At 34.9% G+C, this 23610-nt stretch overlaps 1 protein-coding gene across 1 annotated transcript; it reads right to left on the reverse strand.

Annotated features, from left to right (window-relative positions):
* Positions 1-19390: 19390 nt before the first annotated feature.
* Positions 19391-20296, reverse strand: LOC101895361 (uncharacterized). The gene is made up of 2 exons (XM_005179425.4): positions 20235-20296; positions 19391-20148 (listed from the first exon to the last, which is right to left on the reverse strand). Exons 1-2 carry the CDS (start codon positions 20253-20255, stop codon positions 19669-19671), a joined length of 501 nt encoding a protein of 166 aa, XP_005179482.2. The 5' UTR covers positions 20256-20296; the 3' UTR covers positions 19391-19668.
* Between the last annotated feature and the right edge of the window lie 3314 nt (positions 20297-23610).

Consider the following 23610-nt stretch of genomic DNA (forward strand, 5'->3'; position numbering starts at 1 on the left):
AAACTTCATTAAGGCTTTCATATAGCAACAATTTAACGGGGGCCTCAATATTTTGATACATATTTCCCAACATTTAATATAAAATTTGAGAATTTATAGAGAGACTAGCTGAACCCGGTGCGCTTCGCTACCCCTTTTGATTTTATATGCATTGAAAATTTAAAAAAAATTAAAAAATGAATTAAAAACGTAATTATTGTAATACTTTATTGCCTAAACAGCCAAATAGCACGATCTACCAACGCGTGAACATGCCAGGCACAGCTGTCAATGAAGACGACAGGAACATGCCAAAGTTAGTCCGCATACACGAAGAGTTTGTCCTTCGGATTTATTAATTTCATAGCAAATGCCAAGCGTGCAGGAAACTGCAATCTTTAGAAGTTGAGTGCCATTTCTGTTGCAATTAGTGAATTCGAGGTAGTAACATACTTCCCCGCAATAATCGTATCCTCAATTAAATCGCTGTGCGGTTTTTTATATCCTCCACCATACATAGTATGGAGGGTATATTAAGTTCGTCATTCCGTTTGTAACTCATCGAAATAATCATTTTAGACCCAACAAAGTATATATATTCTTGATCAGCGTAAAATTCTAAGACGTCCGTCTGTTGTAATCACGCTACAGGCTAAACGAATTAAGATAGAAAGCTACAATTTTGCCCAGATCTCTCTTTTGTCTGCAGGCAGGTCAAGTTCGAAGATGGGCTATATCGGTCCACGATATCGTATAGCCCCCATATAACGGTATCCCCGATATCCGGTATTTTGATGATTTTAGCAATATTTTTCAATGGAATTGTATAAAAATCCACACAAGGAGTGAGTACTTCATCCCTTGGCTGAGAATTATCTATATATAGGTCCACGATATCGTATAGCCCCCAAATAACGGTACCTCCGATATTCTGTATTTTGATGATTTTAGCCACATTTTCTAATATAATAGTCCACACGAGGAGTTCTTTGTGGGCACTTTACCCTCTGAAAGAGAATTGTCTATATAGGTCCACTATCTCGTATATCCCCTATATAATGGTACCCCCCGATATTCGGTATTTTGATGATTTTAGCCACATTTTCAATGTAATAGTCTGAAATTCTACACAAGGAGTTCTTTGGGCGTACTTTATCCCTTGATGATTTTAGCCACATTTTTCAACGGAATTGTCTGAAATTCTACACAGGGGGTTCCTTGTGAACACTTTACCCCCTGACAGGGAGATCTCTATATAGGTCCATGATATCGTAAATCCCCCACAAAACGGTACCCCCCGATATTCGTTTTTTTGATGATTTTAGCCACATTTTTTAACGGAATTGTCGTAAATCCTATACAAGGAGTTATTTGTGAGTACTTTATCCCTAGACATAGATTTGTCTATATAGGTCCATAATGTCGTTTATGCCCCCATATATCGGCACCTTCCGAGATCGGCACAGGATTTTTTAATGGATTTTATTTTTTGAAAATGTTCTAATTCGTTCCAAATGGTGGAGGGTATTCAAAGTTCGGCCCGGCGAACTTACTGCTTTTTTACTTGTTACTGTTGCCTAATACCATTGCAAAGGCGTTGTAGGTCAATGCTTCTTAATGAAATCATATCCCAATGTGAACCGATTTCAATACAATTTGAAAAAAAAAATGCTTATACACCAAATTCGGATCAATTTTATTATTGTAATTAAATTGAGCCACACATTCTGAATTTTATTAGAATCGGTCATATATATGGTGCTTGGTGCATCAAATGCTTGAAATCGGCCTAGAATATATATGGGAGCTATATCCAAATCTGAACCGATTTCAATATAATTTGGCAAATAATTTTTTTAGATAATATCCATCACATGTTTCAAATTTCATTGAAATTGGGGCTACATAGCCTGTTTGGTGCATCCAATGCTTGAAATCGGCCGAAATATATATATGGGAGCTATATCCAAATTGGAACCGATTTCAATATAATTTTGAATTTTTTTGTTTGTTTCAAATTCCGTTATGCATTCCAATTTTGGAGACTGCATCTGTAATCGATCAATAGATATGTGCATGGTACAATTAAAAGGTAAGGTAGAGCTAACAGCTGATTACAATTTTTTTCTAAGTGTGCCCGACTTCTGCCAATTTTGTGTATGTATTTATTGTTTTGAAAAATGAAAAAAAAAAAAAATATTTTCACAAGCAATGATTGGAAGACACATGAATTGCGGCCCGCGCATTAAAGCTATTAACCAGTATAGCCATGAAATTGAAAGATTGAACAGTTAGGATCATATTTTTGAGAAAAAATCCAGACACTTTATTCATTTTTCGCGCTATTTAACTCATTAAAAAAAGGAAAAAAATGTGAAAAAATGAAAACAATAATTTTGAATGAGTCTGACAGAAAGCGGGCATAGCCTCAGGGCTGTATTTCTTTAGTTTTACAAAGCTGTTCTACCTCCTTATTGTACCATGGATATGTGCATATAAAATCTAAATTTTTGGGAGGTACCTCCGATTCTGATGCTATACCTCTAGTTCCAAGTGGAATTTTAAAATTTTATATAGCCTATGTTACTTTCAGGCGATATTGTAGTATACTTGGAAACTTTCAGGAAAATCTGTGCAGCAGTTTTCGAGTCCATAAATTACAAACAAACAAACATACAAACATTTTCCTCTTTTATAGATATAGATTCTATCGAAACGAATTCTTTCTTCTTCTAAGACTTTCTGTATCAGAACAAAACAAGTCTAAGAAAAAGGGTGGGTTTTTGGAAATTCATACTAAAAGGGTACAAAAAGTACTAAAATATTTTAAAAATGTAATACTTGACACACGAAATAAAATTTGGAATGAGAGTCACTGATGGAGTGCAGGTTAGATGTACCAAAGTGTTTTTGAAAATTTGAATTTTATGGTTACGAAAAGATCTAAAATGGTTCTAAATTTGTATGAGAATCAAGGTTGGAAAGTAAGTTTTACATGTAAAGGTGGTTTTGAAAATGTGTACTAAAGATACGAATTGCACTAAATTTATATAAATTTGGAACAGTTTGGTTTAGGGACAACGGGTGAAGCTGGTATTTTGAAATTCTATATTGGGGTACTACAAGTGCAAAGTACTATATTTAGTAAAAGTTGGTGGTACCTGATATCTGAAATCTTGTATTCGTATTAGGGTATTGGTATCAGCGTCGCTGTTCATGTATAACTTTGACATACGGAGGTGATTTCGGAAATGTGTACAATAATTGTACGAAAAGTACTGAATATTACTATATTTGGTACTGGGTGAGGGAATAGGGATACAATTCTGAAATTTTATATTTAGATTACTGATGATATCAGAGATTGAGATTTGGTGGTGGTTTGGAAATGCGTCCTTTACATGTACGGAAAGCACCAAATTGTACTTAATGTTTGTATTGGGTGAGGTGATTCCAACCCTAATCCTCAAATTTGATCTCGAGGTCTCTGTTGGTATCTGGAATTGAGATATGGAAGTGATTTTTGTAATGTGTACTCTAATTGTACGAAAAGCACAAAATAGTACAAAATTTAGTATTGGGTGAAGGAATAAAATTGAAATCCTAAAATTTGATATGGATGCCACTGTTGGTGTCAGTGAGAAGGAGCTGTTTATACTTTAATTGTACTAAATGGTCATAAATTTGTTAATACGAGAAATTAAAGAACTGAAATCCTAAAATTTGATATACAATCACTGTTGGTATATAAGGTTGATATATGGAGATTGTTTTTAAAAAATCGCATGCGATAAAAAATATGACAAAAATTGCGAAAATTTCGGGACTAAAAATATTCGCAGTTTAGTTAAAATGTTCGGATTTTTACATAAAATATATGGTTTATTTTACCGGCTTAATATTGTCCAATGACCTACAAAGTGTTAAGATTTTAATAAATAGGCTTCTATTTTGACCCTAACCCCACCTCCATTTTCATTTTCATAAGGATCGGGCCATAATTGCGATCTGTAGCGTGATTACAAATCAACATGGACAGACGGACGGACGGACGGACATACATAGCTAAATTGACTCTGCTCGGCGAGATACGAGGATCCATATATAGTTTCCTATATTGGGGACCAATATTTCGAGGTGTTACATAATTTTTGGCACAACCAAACATAGTGTTGTAGGGTATAAACATTTTGATCCCTTTTTGGTACAAATAGTAATCATTTATTGAGATGTTAAGTCTCAGATATGTGCTTGGCTCATTAGGGATCTGTCTCCCTAAATTTATTTTTGTTTCTTTAATTATTTTAAAAATGTGGTATAAGAAGATGGGTAAATGTGTCTCAAACTTCGAAAGAAAAACTTTTACTTTTTAAGGAACTTTAAGGAACAATCTTGTGTTTTTTTTTTTTTTTTTTTTGGAGAACGATTTATTCCATCTTCACACTAAAAAATTCTGATGGTCTGAAAGATATCTTTAACAAAATGGACAAGATTGAGAAAGTATCGACTTGTTTACGATCTATTCACACAAAACAAGCTCGAAAATCTGAAGGATATCTTGAGATCGACTCCTGGAACGGATTTCGTTCAATGATTTTCCCGTTAAAAAGTGATCCTAAATACGTACCTATACACATAATTTATCACAGCTTTTTTATACCCTCCACCATACTATGGAGGGTATATTAACTTTGTCATTGCGTTTGTAACTCCTCGGAATACTCATGTCAGACCCAACAAAGTATATATATTCTTGATCAGCGTAAAATTCTAAGTCGATTTATGTCCGTCTGTCTGTCCGTCTGTCTGTCTGTTGTAATCACGCTATCTTTCGAATGAATTGAGATAGATGGCTAAAATTTTGCACACATGTTTATTTTTCCAGTAGGCAGGTTAAGTTCGTAAATGGGCCATGTAGGTCCACGTTTTCATATAGCCCCCATATAACGGTACCTCCCTATATTCGGTATTTTGATGATTTTAGCGACATTATTCAACGGAATTGTTTCAAATTTGGTATTTGAAGTTCCAAATGGATACTTCATCCTAAGATAGAAAATTGTCTGTGCAAGTCCATGTCTTCGTATAGCCCCCATATAACGGTACCTCCCGATATTCGGTATTTTGATGATTTTAGCGACCTTTTTCCCGGAAGTAATTTAAAATTTAGTATTTGAAGTTCAAAATGGATACTACACCCTAAGACAGAGAATTGTCTGTGCAGGTCCACGTCTTCGTATAGCCCCCGTATAACGGTACCTCCCTATATATTCAGTATTTTGATAATTTTAGCGACATTATTCAACGGAATTGTTTCAAATTTGGTATTTGAAGTTCGTTATGGGAACTACAGTCTGTGACAGAAAACTGTCTGTGCGGGTCCAGGTCTTCGTATAGGTCCCATATATCAGTAACTCCCTATATTCGTTATTTTGACGATTTTAGGTACAATACCCACCGAAATTGTTTTAGATGTGGTATTTGAAGTTCGTAATGGATGCTACAGCCTGTGACAGAAAATTGTCTATGCTGGTCCAGGTCTTCGCACAGCTCCAATTTAACGGCACCTCCTATATACGATATTTTGATTATTTTAGCTACATTATTCAGCGTTTATTTCAAGTTTCGAATTTGAATATGGCAATGGCTTATGACAAACAATGCCTATGTATGTCCACGTCGTATAGACCCCAAAATAACGGCTATATTCGGTATTTTTAAAATTTTAACAGAATTTTTTATGGATTTTATTTTTTGAAAATTTCCAAATTCGTTGCAAATGGTGGAGGGTATTAAAAGTTCGGCCCGGGCGAACTTACTGCTTTTTAACTTGTTAATGTTTTCTGTGTCACATTGTATGTTATGCTATCTCATTGAACATAGCTGTTTTGGATGCGTGCGAAACAAAGTTGTTGCTGTTGTACATATCAGATGTTCAACATGAACCTAATACTGGTTGCTACAAATGCTAACAACAATGTTTTCGGATAAGGATGTTAATAATAATGACGACAATGATTACCATGGCAATATCATCAGTGGAGCTCTTCGACAGCACAAATGGAAACAACTCAGCTCGGTCTAAATTGTAGACTGTTAATACATAGCCGTAAGTGTGTGTGTGTGCGTATCACAGCATGTGCACAAAAATTTTGTATTTATTATTCTTGATAATGAGTTTTGCTCATTTCGACACAATAACAGACATTCACAAAATGTTGTTGTTTCTCAAAATAATTAAATACATTAAATGCCTGAATCTGATTAGGCAGGCTCCTCTTCTCGATGCCATGTCTGTGTGTCTCTCTGCCTAAGCTGAACAATTGTCGAGAGACTTTTGTGGAACAAAAGCATATTACTCGTTCACACATAAACCAACTACTTTTCACACATTTGCCTTGGCAAAAAAAAATTCTCTTGTTGGGTTTTGTTTATTTATTTATACCCTCAAATCGGAAACACGGAAAGAGGGATAGAACTGCAGTAGCTGCGGAATCTGGAATCCTTAATCCTATTAACGACATAATTCACAAAAACAAAAAAACATCAACACGGCATAGCCTGTCTGAACGGATTTCACAAATAAATCCTTCATGTTCCTTACAATTATAGATTGAATATTTCTCAAACATTTGTTAGCCTTTTTTTAAACATTTTAGGTGTGCGTGCGTTGGAACAACAATAACATTGTTCATGGTTAACTAGCTTATCTGACAGTTTGAACGTAGGACAGTTCGCACGCGTAAATGCGATTAGCACAAAAAAATGAACAATACAAATGTACAATTTGTAGTTGTGTCACCTGTGCATACAAATAATTATGTATTTCCATAAGTAAATGAAAGTATTACTTTCTTCTGTAAAAAATTAATGTAATTTCGGGATATATCCAAATGAAGTCTTTTAGTCTTGTACGTAATGCTAATTTAAAAAAATAAATATATGCTTTACGAATAACTACTAGCAATTGCAAAATTTATATTCACCAGAAAGAGATTGACACATTTGCAAGCAATTCTCGAGGAGTTTTAAAATACTAATATAATTTTACATCTAAATGGCCCATTGTTGGAATACTTGCCTTTAATAACTATAACTTCTGATTTGTAGAAAATAGACCCTTCATTATACCCTACAACACTATGTGTTGTTTTGATACAAGTTTGATTGGGTCAAAAATTATGTAACAAAAAAACTGCAACATCATTTTTACATTTTTTTAATATTACTGAATGAAAGCAAAAATGTCGGAAATAGCATCAAATTTTAGAATAAGTTTAGATTTGTTCGAATTGATCACCTTTGGCATGAATGGCCTTCAAATGGCCAATTAAACCGTCACACGCTGCCCAAATGTTGCTCTGCGGTATTTTGTCCCATTCCCGACGAAGCGCTTGCTTGAGGTGATCGACACTTTGGTATTTTTAGTGCCAATCTTGCTTTCCAAAATACTCCAGACACAGTAGTCCAAGGATTGGTATCCGGAGATTTTAGTGGCCATTGTGCGCTGGAAATGAAGCGAGGAACCACATTTTGTAACCATTCTTGGATGGCGAATGCTGAGTGCGATGGTGCTGAGTCCCGTTGAAGTGTCAAAGGTCTGCGGCCAAAATGTTTGCGTGCCCAAGGCTTTAATACACCCTCCAGAATATTTTCGCAATAATATTCGGCATTTATTCTGATGCCATGGTCGATTAGTACGAGCGAAGAGCGACCATCGGCTGTTATGGCGGCCTACATCATCACCATGGCCGGCGCTTGAGTTCTGGTTAGCCAACCGAAGGTCCATATTTTCAGCTGACCTCTTTGGCAAATAAACACGATAATTTTGTTTGTTTACAAACTGCAGGTCAACGAAGGTTTTCTTATCGGAAAAAACCAAATACGGCAGTTCACCACTTTCGGTCAAGCCAAGCAACTCTTTAGTTCTTTTGAATCTATTTTCGTTCTGTTGCGGAGTAAGTTCTTGCACCTTTTGGAATTTCAATGGCTTTACCCCGAGTTCATTTTTCAATATTTTCCAAATGGAATATTGCGATATGTTTACTTTTCGAACCATTTCTGCTGATGTTACTGTTTTCTTGCGTCGACTTCCTTGACGTCGGGCTACGCTACCAGTATCATGGTAACGAGCGATGGTACGAGGCACAAAAGATTTATTCACATTTAAATGCTTATTCACATTTCAGATTTTAAGCAATTTCTGAATAGCAATATTGTACCAAATATAGTACTTTTCATGTGATTGTAGTACGCAAAAACCACCTCTTTATCACAAATCTGCCACTAGCGTGTCCCTAATAAAAAACTACAAAGTTTAGCTTCATCCGTTCACACTAAACCAAAGTATTCCAAATTTTGTACAGTTCACACATTTAGTACACATTTCCAAAATAACCTTAATATATCAAACTTATTTTGCAACCTTGATTCTCCTACCAAAATGGACTTTATTAGCTATATCTGTTCACATAATACCAAATTGTATAATTTCAGAAGTTTAATACCATTGTAGAACTTTTCGTAGCATAAAGTTCAAATTTCCAAAAAACCTTTGATACATCCATCCTCTACTTCTTTATTGACTCCCATTCCAAATTTCATTCATTCTAACTCATTTCGTTTGTCCGCTACAAGGTATTTATTTTTATTACATTTTAGTTCTTTTCGTAATCCATAATTCGAATTTCCAAAAAAATCCAACCTTTCCACACACCTACGCACCAACACCGACCCTCGTGCAAAATTTTAAAATTCTAGCTTCAGCCATTTCGTCTGGGCCTTTATTCTCAGTCAGTCAGATATTTTACTACTTTCTTATTTATTTGTTATTTTACAATTCGAAGGATATGAACTCTCCCTACAGAAAATGTCCAATATTGATAAAGTTTTTATTATGGATTCCATTTCGTTTCAATCCGAAGTTCTCAGTAAATTAGCTCTTATTTCAAATTGCCCCTACGAAAAATGTTTCATAACAGTTCGCTTTTTTTTTAAATAAGCCCTATTTGCTGCTGAAGTGGTTGATATTTAATAGTTTAGGATTTTCATTAATAGAACAATTTCTCGTAGAATTCAAACTAAGTCAGGAATTTGAAATTGCGCAGTTGATATGTTCAAGGTCATTAATCACGGGTAGAAAACAATCATAAAAATTTTCAGAATTAGTACAGCATTTGGTGTTCAGATTATGTAACGTCGGTAAGTTTGCCCTGGGTGTATCGTATAATTTAATTGCAATTTCACAGTCACCTGCGTGTTAACCATTACAGGTATTCATAAGATAGAACTCTAGAAGTCTCCTAGACAAATGGTACAATCTGGAGCAAAAAGAACTTTCGTTTATATGTATATGTATATATATCTTAATTTCATTTTGTTTACGGAGTCGACTCTTTTATAAAGCCTTTGAAGTTAATTTCAATTTCACATTCTCCTATAGAAACAAAGAGATGTCGGTTAAAAAAGTCAACACAAAACTTACGGCTGCGTAACTGTTACTAATGAACCGTTAATAGATTTAAGGCACGCGCCTTATTTACAAACTAACTGTGCAGAGAAAACATTTTGAGCGACATTTATTTATTGAAGTGTGCATCGTTTTTAACGAGTACAGCATAAAACATGTCTTTAGAACACACCTTTCAAAATGGGACGGAAGAACAGTGACTACTAAGAAATATTCGCAAAGGTAACAACAAAAAATCCACCATTTGGAAGGAATTTTTAAAATTAAAAAAAAAAAAATCTGAAATGTGCCGCTATAATTTTGATAATTTGGTATATCGGTTGTTCGGCTTGAAGTTTTGACTAAAACACCAAAAAACTCCTAAATCTATCGGTACAGTTATATGGGGCCTATACCAAAACCTAGACCTATATACCAAAAACACATCTGAGTAAAATTGTTTCAACCTACTTCATTTTGTTCGGACATTGGAGTGGTTTCAACAGACTTCCACCATTTGGAAAGATCGGGAAAAGTTGAATAATACCTCTTAAATTTAACAAGTTAAAAAGCTGCAATGTTTGGCCAGGTCGTACTTTAGATATTCTCCTCCATTTTGAAGGAACTCGAAAATTTTTTTGATTTTTAGCTATAATAGGTGTCTTTTCATTTAGAACACACTGTGCAACAAAATGCCTTTGTTTTTAATGACCTCACTTTTGTTGATGTGGTGGTGCCTACTTGTTCTACACCGAATGGGGAAGCATGCAAAAATTGTGTTTAAAAGAAAATATTATGTTCAAAATATGTAACGCGAACGACCAACATTTAATGTATCTTGACGTGTGACGAAGTGGTACCGCACAGCAACAAAACGTGGCAATAATAAAAATTAACATACCATACAGTCACGCCTTTTTCCACAGGCCTGAATAAAATGAGAACAGGAGCTATGTGGCAAATCGCGTTTTACCTATGCGAACGACAGAGTTATAACTCAATATCATTGTTGTGTTTTGCACGAGGATATTAACATTTGCTAAAAATTATTCCTACCGCCCGCCACTTTCCTTACGCGCAAAAGTTACAGTTAATGTAACACATTACCACAACAAATTATTGGCACAACAAATTATTGGCACTTTCCTCAGACCTTGATTCTGGATTGTATGTGTAACCCGGTACAAGGCTACATAATTTGTAGCTGTCGTTATTATCTATTAGCAAAGTTGGTAGTTGGTTGGCAGCAGCTATGTTCTTTTATTGCCACCAAAACAGCTTTCAAAACAAAGAGAATGTTATCCTATAAACGAGCTCTGACGTCCCTACCAACCACAATGTTGGCGCAAACGGTTCAAATCACGCCATGTTTTTTTTTTTTTTTTGCTTTTCTTACCTCTACGTAATATGTTGTTTTTAGGTTACAAATGTCGTGCAATGTTAATTTAACGTTTTGTCACAAAATTTAACTACACATTTGCACGCTACAAACGCATATGACACTGAGTGAATAATTACATTCAAACTTCCAACATGCCGTATTCTCTAGTATTATTTGTCTATACAAACATTTATACATAGAAAAAAAATGTAAGAATCGCACTTAGACATTTTAGTAAATATTTGAATTCAAGAAAACTTTTTGAAATATTAAAAATAGAAACAAAAATGGGTAATTTTATGTAGTCTGCACCACTCGGTGGAAAGAGTGTAATAAATAAGTTTTTGGCCCGAAAGTTTGTAACATCTTAAAATGTTAATAAAAAAATTAAGTTCGGTCAAGCTGAACTTTGAATACCCCCACCATTTGGAAGAAATTTGAAAATTCCAAAAAACAAATCGTCGAAAAATAATGTTAAAATCATAAAAATACCGAATACCCCTATAACCGTTATATTGGGGTCAAATTTTGCCAAAGACCAAAACAAAATTCAAATACGAAACGAAAAAAAAATCCGGTTAAGAACGCCCCAAAAAATATCAAAAATACCGAATATAGGGAGCTGCCATTAGGCAATTTTAAAATAATTTATAATTCGTTATTTAGAGATCATAACGTGTGTCAGAATATTGTCTATATATTTATAGAATTCTTTCCAACACACCCCTATAATAATCCTTCCCGACATTTGGTGTTTTGGAGATTTTAGCCTCATTTTCTTACGGATTTGGATTTCATAAAGTATTTTAAAATAGTAGCAGAACAAGGTTTTTCTGTAGGCCCCATCCCAAATGGCGGAGGGTATGAAAATAGTAATAGTGTTTAGGAAAAATTTATATACAGTAGAACTCCAATTATCCGAATAAATGGGGACCGGGACCCATTCGGATAATCAAATATTCGGATAATCGGATTTTTTTTTTAAAAAAATTGGCAATGGAGAGAATAAAAGCTACGTTTTGATATTTTTATTGAATTATGTGAAAGAAACATGAAATTTTCACATGTTTTAAATGTAAATAAAATGTACTTATGTACAAGTCAAGAAATAAAAATCATTGTTTTTCAAACATCTTCGTTAATGTAAGCTGTTTTGCGGTCTTCAACCGTTTTCGAGCAGCCTGGTCACGCATTCGCTTGGAGGTGAGTAGTTGCTAGTGATTCGGATAATCGGCGATTCGGATAGTCGGAGTTCGGATAATTGGAGTTCTACTGTATTTCTAATCTTTGTCAAAATCTCCCATAATTTTTTTTTTATGAGGAAGGTGTCAAAGGAAGAAATATTTTAGATCAAATTTTATTATGAGAAGTATAAAAAAGTAAGAAAAAAAAAACAATTAAAAATGCAGTAAGTTCGGCTGGGCCGAACTTTGAATACCTTCAACCATTTGGAACAAATTTAGAAATTTTCAACGTTATATTGGCGTCTATGCTAAGACGCGGACGATATCGGACCTTTCCGATATCTTGGCTATCAGCATCACTGTAATGGTCAGAAGTGACCTTTAATGTATTTGTGATTTGGCCGGGATTAGAGGGAATTTTCGTATTTTTTGACATAAAAGTTAGAGTTTATTTTACGCGCTATATATTGTCCGATGCCCGTCCAATTTGTTAGTCCTAAACTCTAACTCCATGCAAAATTCGATTGGTTGATTGGTTTATGTTTGTGGAGTGTAGAGGAACAGCAAAATCAGGAAATTTGAACCCCTAAATATTTTGCGGTCATCTGCAAAAACAATACAGGGTTACCCATATTTGACGGACCCATCTGGCAACGCCATAACTTTTGACAGGGATGTCACATCGCTTAATGAAATGCCGCGTTTGAAGCGTCCAAGCAGATTTTTACCATGAACCAATACAAGCCACGCGAGCGCTCTGAAATAGTTGAAATTTACATTCAACAGAAGAAGTCAATTGTAAATACTCAACGTGCTTTTAAAACCTTAAAAAATGTGAGAAGTGCGCCTTCTAAGAACACCATTAGGCGTTTATATGAAAAATTTTCGACTGGTAAGGCTCTTTCTAATCCGAAGAGGCCATATAAACGTCCGTCGAATATGGGCAACCCTGTAGGTTTTTATTCCATTTTTTACCCTCCACCATATATAGTATGGAGGGTATATTAAGTTCTTCATTCCGTTTGTAACTCATCGAAATAATAATTTTAGACCCAACAAAGTATATATATTCTTGATCAGCGTAAAATTCTAAGACGGCTTAGCCCCGTTCGTCCTTCCGTCTATCCGTCTGTTGTAATCACGCTACAGTCAAAACGAATAGGAAGCTAAAATTTTGTACAGATCGGTATTTTGTCTGCAGGCAGGTCAAGTTCGAAGGTGGGCTATATCGGTCCACGATATCGTATAGGTCCCATATAACGATTCCCCCCGATATTCGGTATTTTGATGATTTTAGCCACATTTTTCAATGGAATTGTCTGAAATTCTACACAAGGAGTTCTTTGTGAGTACTTTACCCTCTGACAGGAATTCTCTATATAGGTCCACGTTTTAGAATTGCGCCCATATAACGGTACCCCCAGATATTAGTATTTTTCATGATTCTTGCAACATTATTCACCGGAATTATTTCAAATTTCGTATATAAAGTTCGGAACCGTTACTACAACCTATGACACAAATTACTTATGCGGGACCACGTCTTCGTATAGCCCCCATATAGCGGTTTTCATTCTAGGGGTATTTTTCGACAGAATTTTTGGAAACTTTTCAAGATTTTTCCAAATGGTGGACCATATAAAATGTTCGGCCCGGCGGAACTTAGCTGCGTTTTAACTTGTTTTTAATTTCCTGAGGATCGGGCCATAATTGCGACCTGTAGCATTATTACAAATTAACATTGACAGACGGACTGGCATACATACCTAGATCCTTATATATTTTCCTATGTGGGAAACCATTATTTAGAGGTGTTATGTAATTTTTAGCCCAATCAAACTTATAATATCCCAACACATAGTGTTGAAGGGTATAAATATCGCTGTCTAATTTTATCTAAATCGATTTAAGATAACATTTATATTTTCTTTTCGATTTCAAGTTTAAACCGACACACATGCCAATAAAAAGCTTTGGGTATAATAAGGTGTTCCCATTGGCATTTTCTCTCTGTTTTCTTTACCTTAAGTTTTCTTTGTGATCCAAAGAAACTTACAATCCCAAAGGCAACAACTATAAACGAGACAGTCTCAATGTAAATAAATATTTAAGATGCTCTACATCTAAATTCTCTGTGATTGAGGATTTTTGCCTTCTAAACTAATGATACATTGCAATAGACGAAACCCGCATATACAACCATAAAATTTTAACAAATTCTTTACATGGTGTACCACATTGTATTAATTGTTATTTATGTCAATTTTATTTAACAAAAATGAAGAAAATGAAGAACACTACAAATTATAAAGCAGCGCGTGCCAACACGCGTTCCTCAATACTGGTTGCATAGTAGCAACAGAAACGTAAAAAAAAATCTATTTAAAATTTTACAACCAGTAAATAAAGTGGTAAATGGCCGCTCATCCTTATATTCTCCCTCGACTCGACAGACATTATCTTAATATTCAATAATACAATTAAGTTTGATTACTTTGCCTGCCACATAGTTACTGTTGTCGTTTTTTTTTCTTTTGTAGATTTCTTCAATGGCTTCTTTATTGTCTGTTGGTTTGCCGGCTACTCTTCCACTAGCCGTCTGTCTGGGTGGTTTCATTGTTAATCAATTTTCAATATGGTTGCACAAACAAAACAGGCGATCATTCAATGCACGTCATTAATTTATAAACAATAAGTTTTTTCTTTGTTCCCCACCCCTCGCGTTTGCCTCTTGGCGATCTTTAGCCAACATGGTTGGTGTTGGGGCTGTTGTCGTCAATGGTGTTGCTATTGGAAGTTGTTATTTTTGTTATGCTGATAAGCTCGTTAAGAAAATAAGTAATATTAAATGACTGACTGATATTCCATGGCCGCCTGAAAATGGTTGCCATTTTATTCAATAACGATAAGTTTATTCTTCGAGACTCCAACTGAGACCCCATACTGGGATGAACGCATTTGAGTTGAACAATGAACACGGCTGCAACAAACATCAGCAGAGTTTTGAGTTTTGAAATGTTTTAATTATATCTTGTTGTAATGATGTAAATTATAGAAAAGCGATTGTGTTATTGGCTCGTGCTGTAGGTCTTTAAGTTTTTTAATTGTTGACTTTAATGTATCGACATTTTATTGGTTAATCGTAATGCTGTTATTTATGAGAAAGTTTAAGGGAAGTGTCTTGAATGAAAAACATCAATTCCTATGGGCGTTGAAAATATTTATAGGAAATAAATTTTGAAACTACGTAGATCTAATTTGAAAATAATTTGATGTGATTATGACATATGGTCTATTGCCATAATTTTTATACCCTACAACACTATGTGATGGGGGTATTATAAGATTGGGCCAAAAATGATGTAACACCTCGAAATATTGTTCCCCTATATAGGAAACTATATATGGATCCTCCTATCTCGCCGAGCTAGCTATGCATGTCCGTCTGTCCATGGTAATTTGTAATCACTCTAAAGGTCGCAATTATGGTCCAATCCTCACGAAATTTAAAATGGAGGTGGCAATAGGCAGAATAGGGGTTGAAATGGACCAAGTACAGAAAAATATCCGGATTTCGAAGCTGCTCTGCAGGTCTCAATTATAGACCAATCGACACGGAATTTAGCATGGGGCTAGAGTTTAGGACTGGGCAGATGCTTACCATATTAGTTGGTTATCGGACAATATTTAGCGGGTAAAATATACCATAGCTTTTATGTAAAAAATACGAAACTTTCCACTAAACCGCGAATATATTTTATCCTAGCAAAATCACAAATACACGAAAATGTCACTTCTGACCGTCACATTATTGCTTATATCCAAGATATCGCTTTTATCGAATATATATACCATCTCATATATCAATGAAGGGGATGTTAGTTAGACCGCTTATAACTCAAGAACTGCTGGACGGATTTTGACAATTCTCACAAATTCGAAATGGCCAGAAAAGGCTAAAATCTAAGATAATCGCGTAAAAATATGCCAATAAAAAATGAATGTTTTTTTATTTTTTTCATAGTTTTTATGTGGGAATACAAGTCGCAATTATTGTCCGATTCGCAAGAAATTTTGCATGGGGATAGAGTTAGGGTCAGAAAAGGGTTCAAATGGATAAAAAAAAAATAAAAATTTTCTGATGCAGTGGATTTAAAGGTCACAATTAAAAACCAATCGACACGGAGTTTTGCATGAGGAGAGAGTTAAGGACAGGAAAGAAGTCGAGTATATTAAGTTTGTCATTCCGTTTGTAACTCCTCGAAATATACATTTTAGACGACACAAAGTATATATTTTCTTGATCAGCATAAAATTCTATGTCGATTTAGCGACGTCCGTCCGTCAGTGGAAATCACTCTAGCTTTCGAACGAATCGAAGTAGACTGGTAAAATTTTATTCAAATGTTAATTATGTCATTTGGTATTTTGATGATTTCAGCGACAATATTCATCGGAATTATTTCAAATTTAGTATTTCAAGTTCATAATGGATAATTCAGCATAAGACAGAAAATTGTCTGTGCAGGTCCACGTCTTCGTATAGCCCCCATGTAACGGTACCTCCCCATACTCGGTATTTTGATGATTTAAGCTACATTATTCAACGATTTTTATTAAATTTCGCATTTGAATATTGTTACGCTTATGACAAAAGTTACCATATCGTCGTATAGACCCTAAAATAACAGCTACATTCGGTATTTTTAAGATTTTAGCAGAATTTTAACGGATTTTATTGTTTTTGAGAATTGCCAAATTCGTTCCAAATGGTGGAGGATATTCAAAGTTCGGCCCGGTCGAACTTACAGCTTTTTTACTTGTTTTTATACCCTACAACACTTTGTGTTGGGGGTATTATAAGTTTGATTGGGCCAAAAATTATGTAACACCTCCAAATATTGATTTCCCACATAGGAAAGTATATATGGATCTTCCTATCTCGCCGAGCTGAGTCGATCTAGCTATGTATGTCCGTCCGTCCGTCCGTCTGTCCGTCTGTCCATGTTAATTTGTAATCACTCTACAGGTCGCAATTATGGCCCGATCTTCACGAAATTTAGAATGGAGGTGGGGATAAGGTCAGAATAGAACCCTATTTCTTTTGGAGATGATCGCACAATATTTAGGGTCGAAATGGACCAAAAACTGAAAAAATCCTGATTTTGCAGTTGCTCTACAGGTCGCAATTATGGACCAATCGACGCGGAAATTAGCATGGAGCTAAAGCTTCGGGCTGGGCAGAAGCCTTGGGTAATACTTAGTGGGTGAAAAAGACTATAATATTTGTGATAAATTAAAGTCAAATTTCCATTATACCGCGAATATTTTTGGTCCCGGACAAATCATAAATAATAATTAACAATTCTGACCGTTATGTAGATGCCGATAGTATATATATATATCGGATATATATAACGAAATATATACAATGTGTATATATAAAGGAAAGGAATGATTTTGACAAATTTTGTCAATTCAGAATGCCCTCTTGACATAAAAGTATAAAGTCTAAAAAAATCGCATAAAAATAAGTCAAAAATGATCTTAATATAGATTTTATAGTATTTTGTGATAGATTTTTATTATTTCATATTTTTTATCGCATGCGATTTTTTCAATTTGACTTATAATATTAAGGTGTACAGGTTTGGGATATTATATACAGATTGCAATTATCGTCCGATCCTCACGAAAAGGGTAGGGTTAGGCTCAGAAGGGCTAGACCTATTGTTTTCAAAGATGTCCGCAATATATTTGGGGGTTGAAATGGACCAACAACTTAAAATGTTTCTGATTTTGCAGCCATTATAAAGGACATAAATAGAAACCAAAGGACACGAAATCTCGCATGAAGTTAGAGTTTAGGACATCGGGTAGAATGGACCACTACTTTTGTCTAAAAAATACCAACATTACTTACAGGTGATAGCCGAAATACACAAAATGCGAACTTCTGCCTTTTTTTGCTGATTTCTTTGACTAATATAGCCAAATATCGTAGACAAGAAGATCGTATAGAAGAGTCTAAATTTGGAGATACAGAGGAGCCTCTTGCTTTTTGAGATGATCGCAAAATACGACGGAGTGCGTAAATATTGGGCAAATGTCCCTGCTCAAAATGCTAAGGGTAATATCTGGGCAGTGCTCCGTCACATAATTTCAAAAGCGAAATCTTCCAAAATGGATTTGGACATAAGGGGGCTTCTAACATATTATAGTGTTGTCACATGGTCGGCCCCGCACGTCTATAGCCTTTGCATACTTGTTTTTTTTCTAATTTTAAATAAATGCCATTAAACTTTTCCCAGGTCTATCCTTTGTCTTTGAACGAAATATTTTAATATTTTCGGTGTTACTCTAAAGTTTTCCTATGACACTAATTTGTTTTGAGAAAAACTGATTTGAAATTGCTTCAAGTGTCAAAAGTAATAATATGAACCAATAAAAAAGGCCAAAGTCGGGCTGGGCTCGAGAATTAAAACATATCAGCTTTGATCTTTAATGCGGTTAAAAGCAAATTTTGTTTGTAAGCCGTTATTCATCAAAATCCAATCTATTTAAGCTGATATTACACTTTTCAGGCATATATGGGAGCTATATCCAAATCTGAACAGAATTCTGTAAAAAGTTTAGCAGAGGTATTTCTATGCTGTATCTGATAGTTGGCACCAAATATCATTGTTGTGGAGAGTGTTTTACGGATGTGAGGGAGTTAACTACAAAATCGGATGAAGCATATATGTGGGGGCTACATCTTAGTCGATTTTCATCAAATTTGATACACCGTCCTACAGTCAAAATTAGTTTGTATGTACCAAAGTCTAATCAATTCGGGCTTATATTAACCGTATGGTGCACCATAAACTTAAAATTGAGTAAAGATATGTATGGGAGTTATATGCGAATCTGAACCGAACTCGATAAAATTTGGCAAAAGTATTTCTGAGCTGTCTTTGATATATTTTTCAGAACGTACCAAATCGGATGAAGAACATATGGGAGCTATAGCTATATCTTAACCGAATTTGACACACTTTCATTTCGTTATATCTGTCAAATCATAATCTATTTGGACTAATATTACACATTTGGTGTACAATAGGAGGCAAATCGGACGAAGATATATATATATGGGAGCTATATCTAAATCCTTACAAACAAATGCAGAAAGACAATAAACTGACCACAGCGTTGTGTAGGTTATAATTATCCGTAGGAATTGTTCAAACTTTGTATTTAAAGTTCGTAATGGGTACTACAGCCTATTTCAATATTTCAAGTTTCTTCAAAATGGAGGTGAGTAACTTTTTTACCCGTTTTTAAATAGCGTTTTTATAAGATAATCTTAAGAAATCAAACAAATTTCAAAGCTCTAACCTAAATATTGCACAATATATCTCAATGTATGGGGATCCAATGATATAAGGGTCTTAACAATGTTTAGTCTAAGAACCAATAACTCTTTTAGAGTTTTATATATAAACAAGTACTATCAAATCCTCTTTATATTTTCCATAATCCATTTTGGCTATTGTACTGCGAAATTATATGAAAATTTCCCGAGATATGGGAAAAAGTACTAAATTTTTCAGATATAAACAAGGGTTTTAAAAGTAGTTTTGCAAAGCCCTAATATGTTTTTATATTTCTTTTAATTGATATAACATGTGTTACTAAGCCAAATCCAATTTCAATAAGATCGACAAAATAAAATCCAAGTCATTGTACAAAAGAATTGTCAAGCGATAATAACCAAGACGTAAGGTGGGTGGAAAATTTTCACTTGGAAAAAGGCAATTTTCACAAGTCATTACTCGTTTCGTAAGTGGCGATACAAATGTATCAGCAAAAGGGGCATTTTCACAACATTCAGCTAAACCATCCATTAGGTACTGCTTGTACGGGGTGTTCATGCCTGTGGCAAAGGTTTGTTCCGGTACTCTAAAAGGTGATAACTGGTAGTTCATTCCAGTGCTGCTGTAGTATACTTTAACCTGGGCCAGAGTGTTGTCCATGTCGATATCCTCCTTAAATTCAATAAAACCGCTTACACCATAGACACCTCGCGATGGTTGTACGGGCTTTAAACTGGCATCTATCAGATCTGGTGTGGTTGTATTCCATTCGACTTCTAGAATATCTAGTTCATATTGCTGGGGAGTAGTTTAATTTTCAGTTCGTTAGTTTCGAGGAAATGGTAGGAAGTATGTGTTAATTAATGCCATTAGAAAATACTTACTTTTCCCACCGCAACACACATTAGAGCACGTAGTAGAATTACTATTGCAATGAACCCACCCATCGTTGACTATGATCATTTCTGGTATTTGCATTTGTCTCTTATATAGAGAAATTACAGTCAAATGACAAATCGAATATTTTCCATTCGTTTACAATTGCAATTGGTATATTTTAATTATATGATGTAACATATGTATAATACTCCGATTTATAATTTGATTAATTTATAATTGATTAAAATTTAATTCTGAATTGAAAAATGTATATTTTTTACAAATGTATGGGGAGAACTAATAATTTTATTATATCTCAAATTTAACTTAAACAATTAATTACATACTTTCATAAAAAATGCTAAGAAACTATTTGAAAAGCCTAATGCTAGATTTACAGTATTGAAATGTTCTTAAAAATGTTTCGAAGAAGTGCAAACGTTTTGAAGAAATTTTCGCTATATCTAACTATGGAAATATTTGCACCAATTTTATTATAATATTTTTATACCATAGTATGTAGAGTTTGTCATTCCGTTTGTAACACCTCGAAATATACATTTTAGACCCCACGAAGGATATATACTCTTGAACAGCATAAAATTCTATGTCGATTTAGCGACGCCTGTCCGTCTCTGGAAATCATTCAAGCTTCCGAACAAAATGATGTAGATTGATAAAATTTTTCGTCCGACAGCTGTTAAAATTATCCAGTGACAACTCATTATATTGTTTACGAGCGTAAAAAAGCATTTTGGTGAGAATTTAGCAGAAAAAAGTTATTCGTGATAAAATTCCAGCGTGATAGTACGATTTCTTTTTATTTGGCTGGAAAACCACGACTATCGACTATCGACTATCGTTAGAGCAATCCAGCATTTAAATGTGAATAAATCTTTTGTATTTCGTACCATCGATCGTTACCGTGATGCTGGTAGCGTAGCCCGACTTCAAGGAAGTGGACGGAAGAAAAGAGCAATGGAAGAAATCAGGAGAAATGTTTCGAAAAGAAAAGACTTGATCGAAACCCGCGTCGCAGTGGCCGCAAAATGGCTCGTGAGCTGAATATATCGCAATATTTCATTCGGCAAATATTGAAAAATGAGCTCGGGTAAGGCCATTGAAATTCCAAAAAGTGCAAGAACTTACACCGCAACAGAATGAAAATAGACTCAAAAGAACTAAAAAGTTGCTTCGCTTGGCCGAAAGTGGTGAACTGCCGAATTTGAATTTCTCCAATGAGAAAACATTCGCTGTCTAGCAGTTTGTAAACGAACAAAATGATCGTGTTTACTTGCCAAAGAGGTCAGCTGAAAATGTGCACCTTCGGTTGGCCACCAGAACTCAAGCGCCGTCCATGGTGATGGTATGGGCCGCCAGCCGATGGTCGCTCTCCGCTCGTATTAATCGACCGTGGCATCAGAATAAATGCCGGATATTATCGCGGAATATATTCTGGAGCTTGTATTAAAACCTTGGACACGCAAACATTTTGCCCGCAGACCTTGGGCATTCCAACAGGACTCAGCACCATCGCACTCAGCACGCGCCACCCAAGAATGTTTACAAAATGAGATTTCTCGCTTCATTTCCAGCTCACAATAGCCACCGAAATCTGCGGATACCAATCCGTTGGCCTATTGTGTCTGGATCAAAAATTGTCTTTTATACTACAGACGAAGAAAATTGTTTGTGCAGGTCCACGTTTCGGTATAGCCCCCATATAATAGTATCTCCCTATATTCGGTATTTTGCTGATTTTAGCGATTTTCAAGTTTTGCATTTGAATATTGCAATGGCTTATGACAAAAGTTGCAGGTCCACGTCGACGTACAGACCCTAATATAACGGCTTCATTCGGTATTTTGGAGACTTTAACAAATTTTTACGGATTTTTTTTTGAAAATTGCCAAATTCGTTCCAAATGGCGGAGGGTATTCAAAGTTTAGCACGGCCGAACTTACGGCTTTTTTATTCGTTATAATTTTTTTATAGATTTAAAATACGAAATATTATGCTGTAAACACAAAACTTATGTTAAAAAATTAAACACAAAAAATAACTTCTGGGGAGAATATCCCAGACAAAAACAAGGGAACTGATGAGGATTGGTGGCTCTTTCCGAAACCTAGGTATTCCCTGCCTTACCCCCTGGTAAACATTACCATCGTTCTCCACTAATAAACAAACGTTGTTTTTATAAAAACAACAATAAAGGTATAAAGCCAGACCAATTTGCAACAACAAAATACTATGGTATCCCGAACAAACAAGCCACACTGTTCCACAAAAATTATGTTAAAAAACAAGTAAGCAAAGGCTACAGTCGAGCGGGGCCGACCGTTGAATACCCTACAACACTATAATAAACGATACAGTTTTATGCGAGATACTCGAAAGAATTCCACAAGATATTGTGACAAATAATAAAAGAAAACCATCAGGTTTCGTTCTCTAATTTTCGAATAATAGCAACTTAAACTAATTTGCTAATTTCGAATCTATTGGTAGATGTTGCACGTAAACGGTCTTCCTAGATCTGGAACCAATATTTCCCAAAGACCTATAATCTCTCAGAAGTGGCAAAAGATTAAATTTATTATTGGTTTTTGACTGAAACGCATCTATATGAGATACAGACATTTGACTATATTCCTTAACGAAATCAGCATTAACGAAATAGTCAGAAGTGCATCTTTCCTTTATTTGTGAATTCTCCAAAAAGTCACTGGAATGGACATCTTTGTATTTTGTCTACAAAAGTTGGCAAACTATTTCACACATTGAATATTTTTGGATGGCCATCCAAAACTGTTTGGCTTTTGCAATGTCCGGTAACCCCCATTCAAATGTGCGTGAGGATCGGGCGATAAATACGACAGGCTGACAATTTTGCAGTGTTTTGGTCCATTTTAATCCCTAAATATATGGCGATCATCTCCAAAAAGAGTAGGCTTCTATTCTGACCCTCATCTTATCCCCATGCAAAATGTCGTAAGGATCGAGCCATAAATGCGATCTGTATATGATATCCTGATATCCTAACTACTTAGTTTTGTTAGCTGTAGAAATATTACCAAATGTTTAATTCAAAATGAAAATATGCCAAAAATATGACAAAATTGAAAAAATATGAGAAAATTTTACAAAATCAATGTTTTCATCTTTAGAGAGATATTTTTATGCAACTTTTTTAGACGGTTTTTCTTTCCTGCCAAGAGGCCATTCTGAATTAATGAGAACTGTCGAAATCAGTTCACTCGTTCTCGATATATAAGAGATCTTTCAAGCATATCTTCTTTGATAGACATATATATCGCACATATTTTGCTATATATCCGATTTGTTGGATGTTAACATCAATGTAAAGGTCAGAAGTAA

Source organism: Musca domestica, unplaced genomic scaffold (assembly GCF_030504385.1).
Source record: "Musca domestica strain aabys unplaced genomic scaffold, Musca_domestica.polishedcontigs.V.1.1 29, whole genome shotgun sequence".
Lineage (NCBI taxonomy): Eukaryota > Metazoa > Arthropoda > Insecta > Diptera > Muscidae > Musca > Musca domestica.

Coding starts and splice junctions, on each gene's coding strand:
- LOC101895361 (XM_005179425.4), bottom strand. CDS start 20,255: ATGTGTGTTGCGGTGGGAAAA. Junction 20,149..20,234: donor TGTGTGTTGCGGTGGGAAAA/GTAAGTATTTTC, acceptor ACTACTCCCCAG/CAATATGAACTAGATATTCT.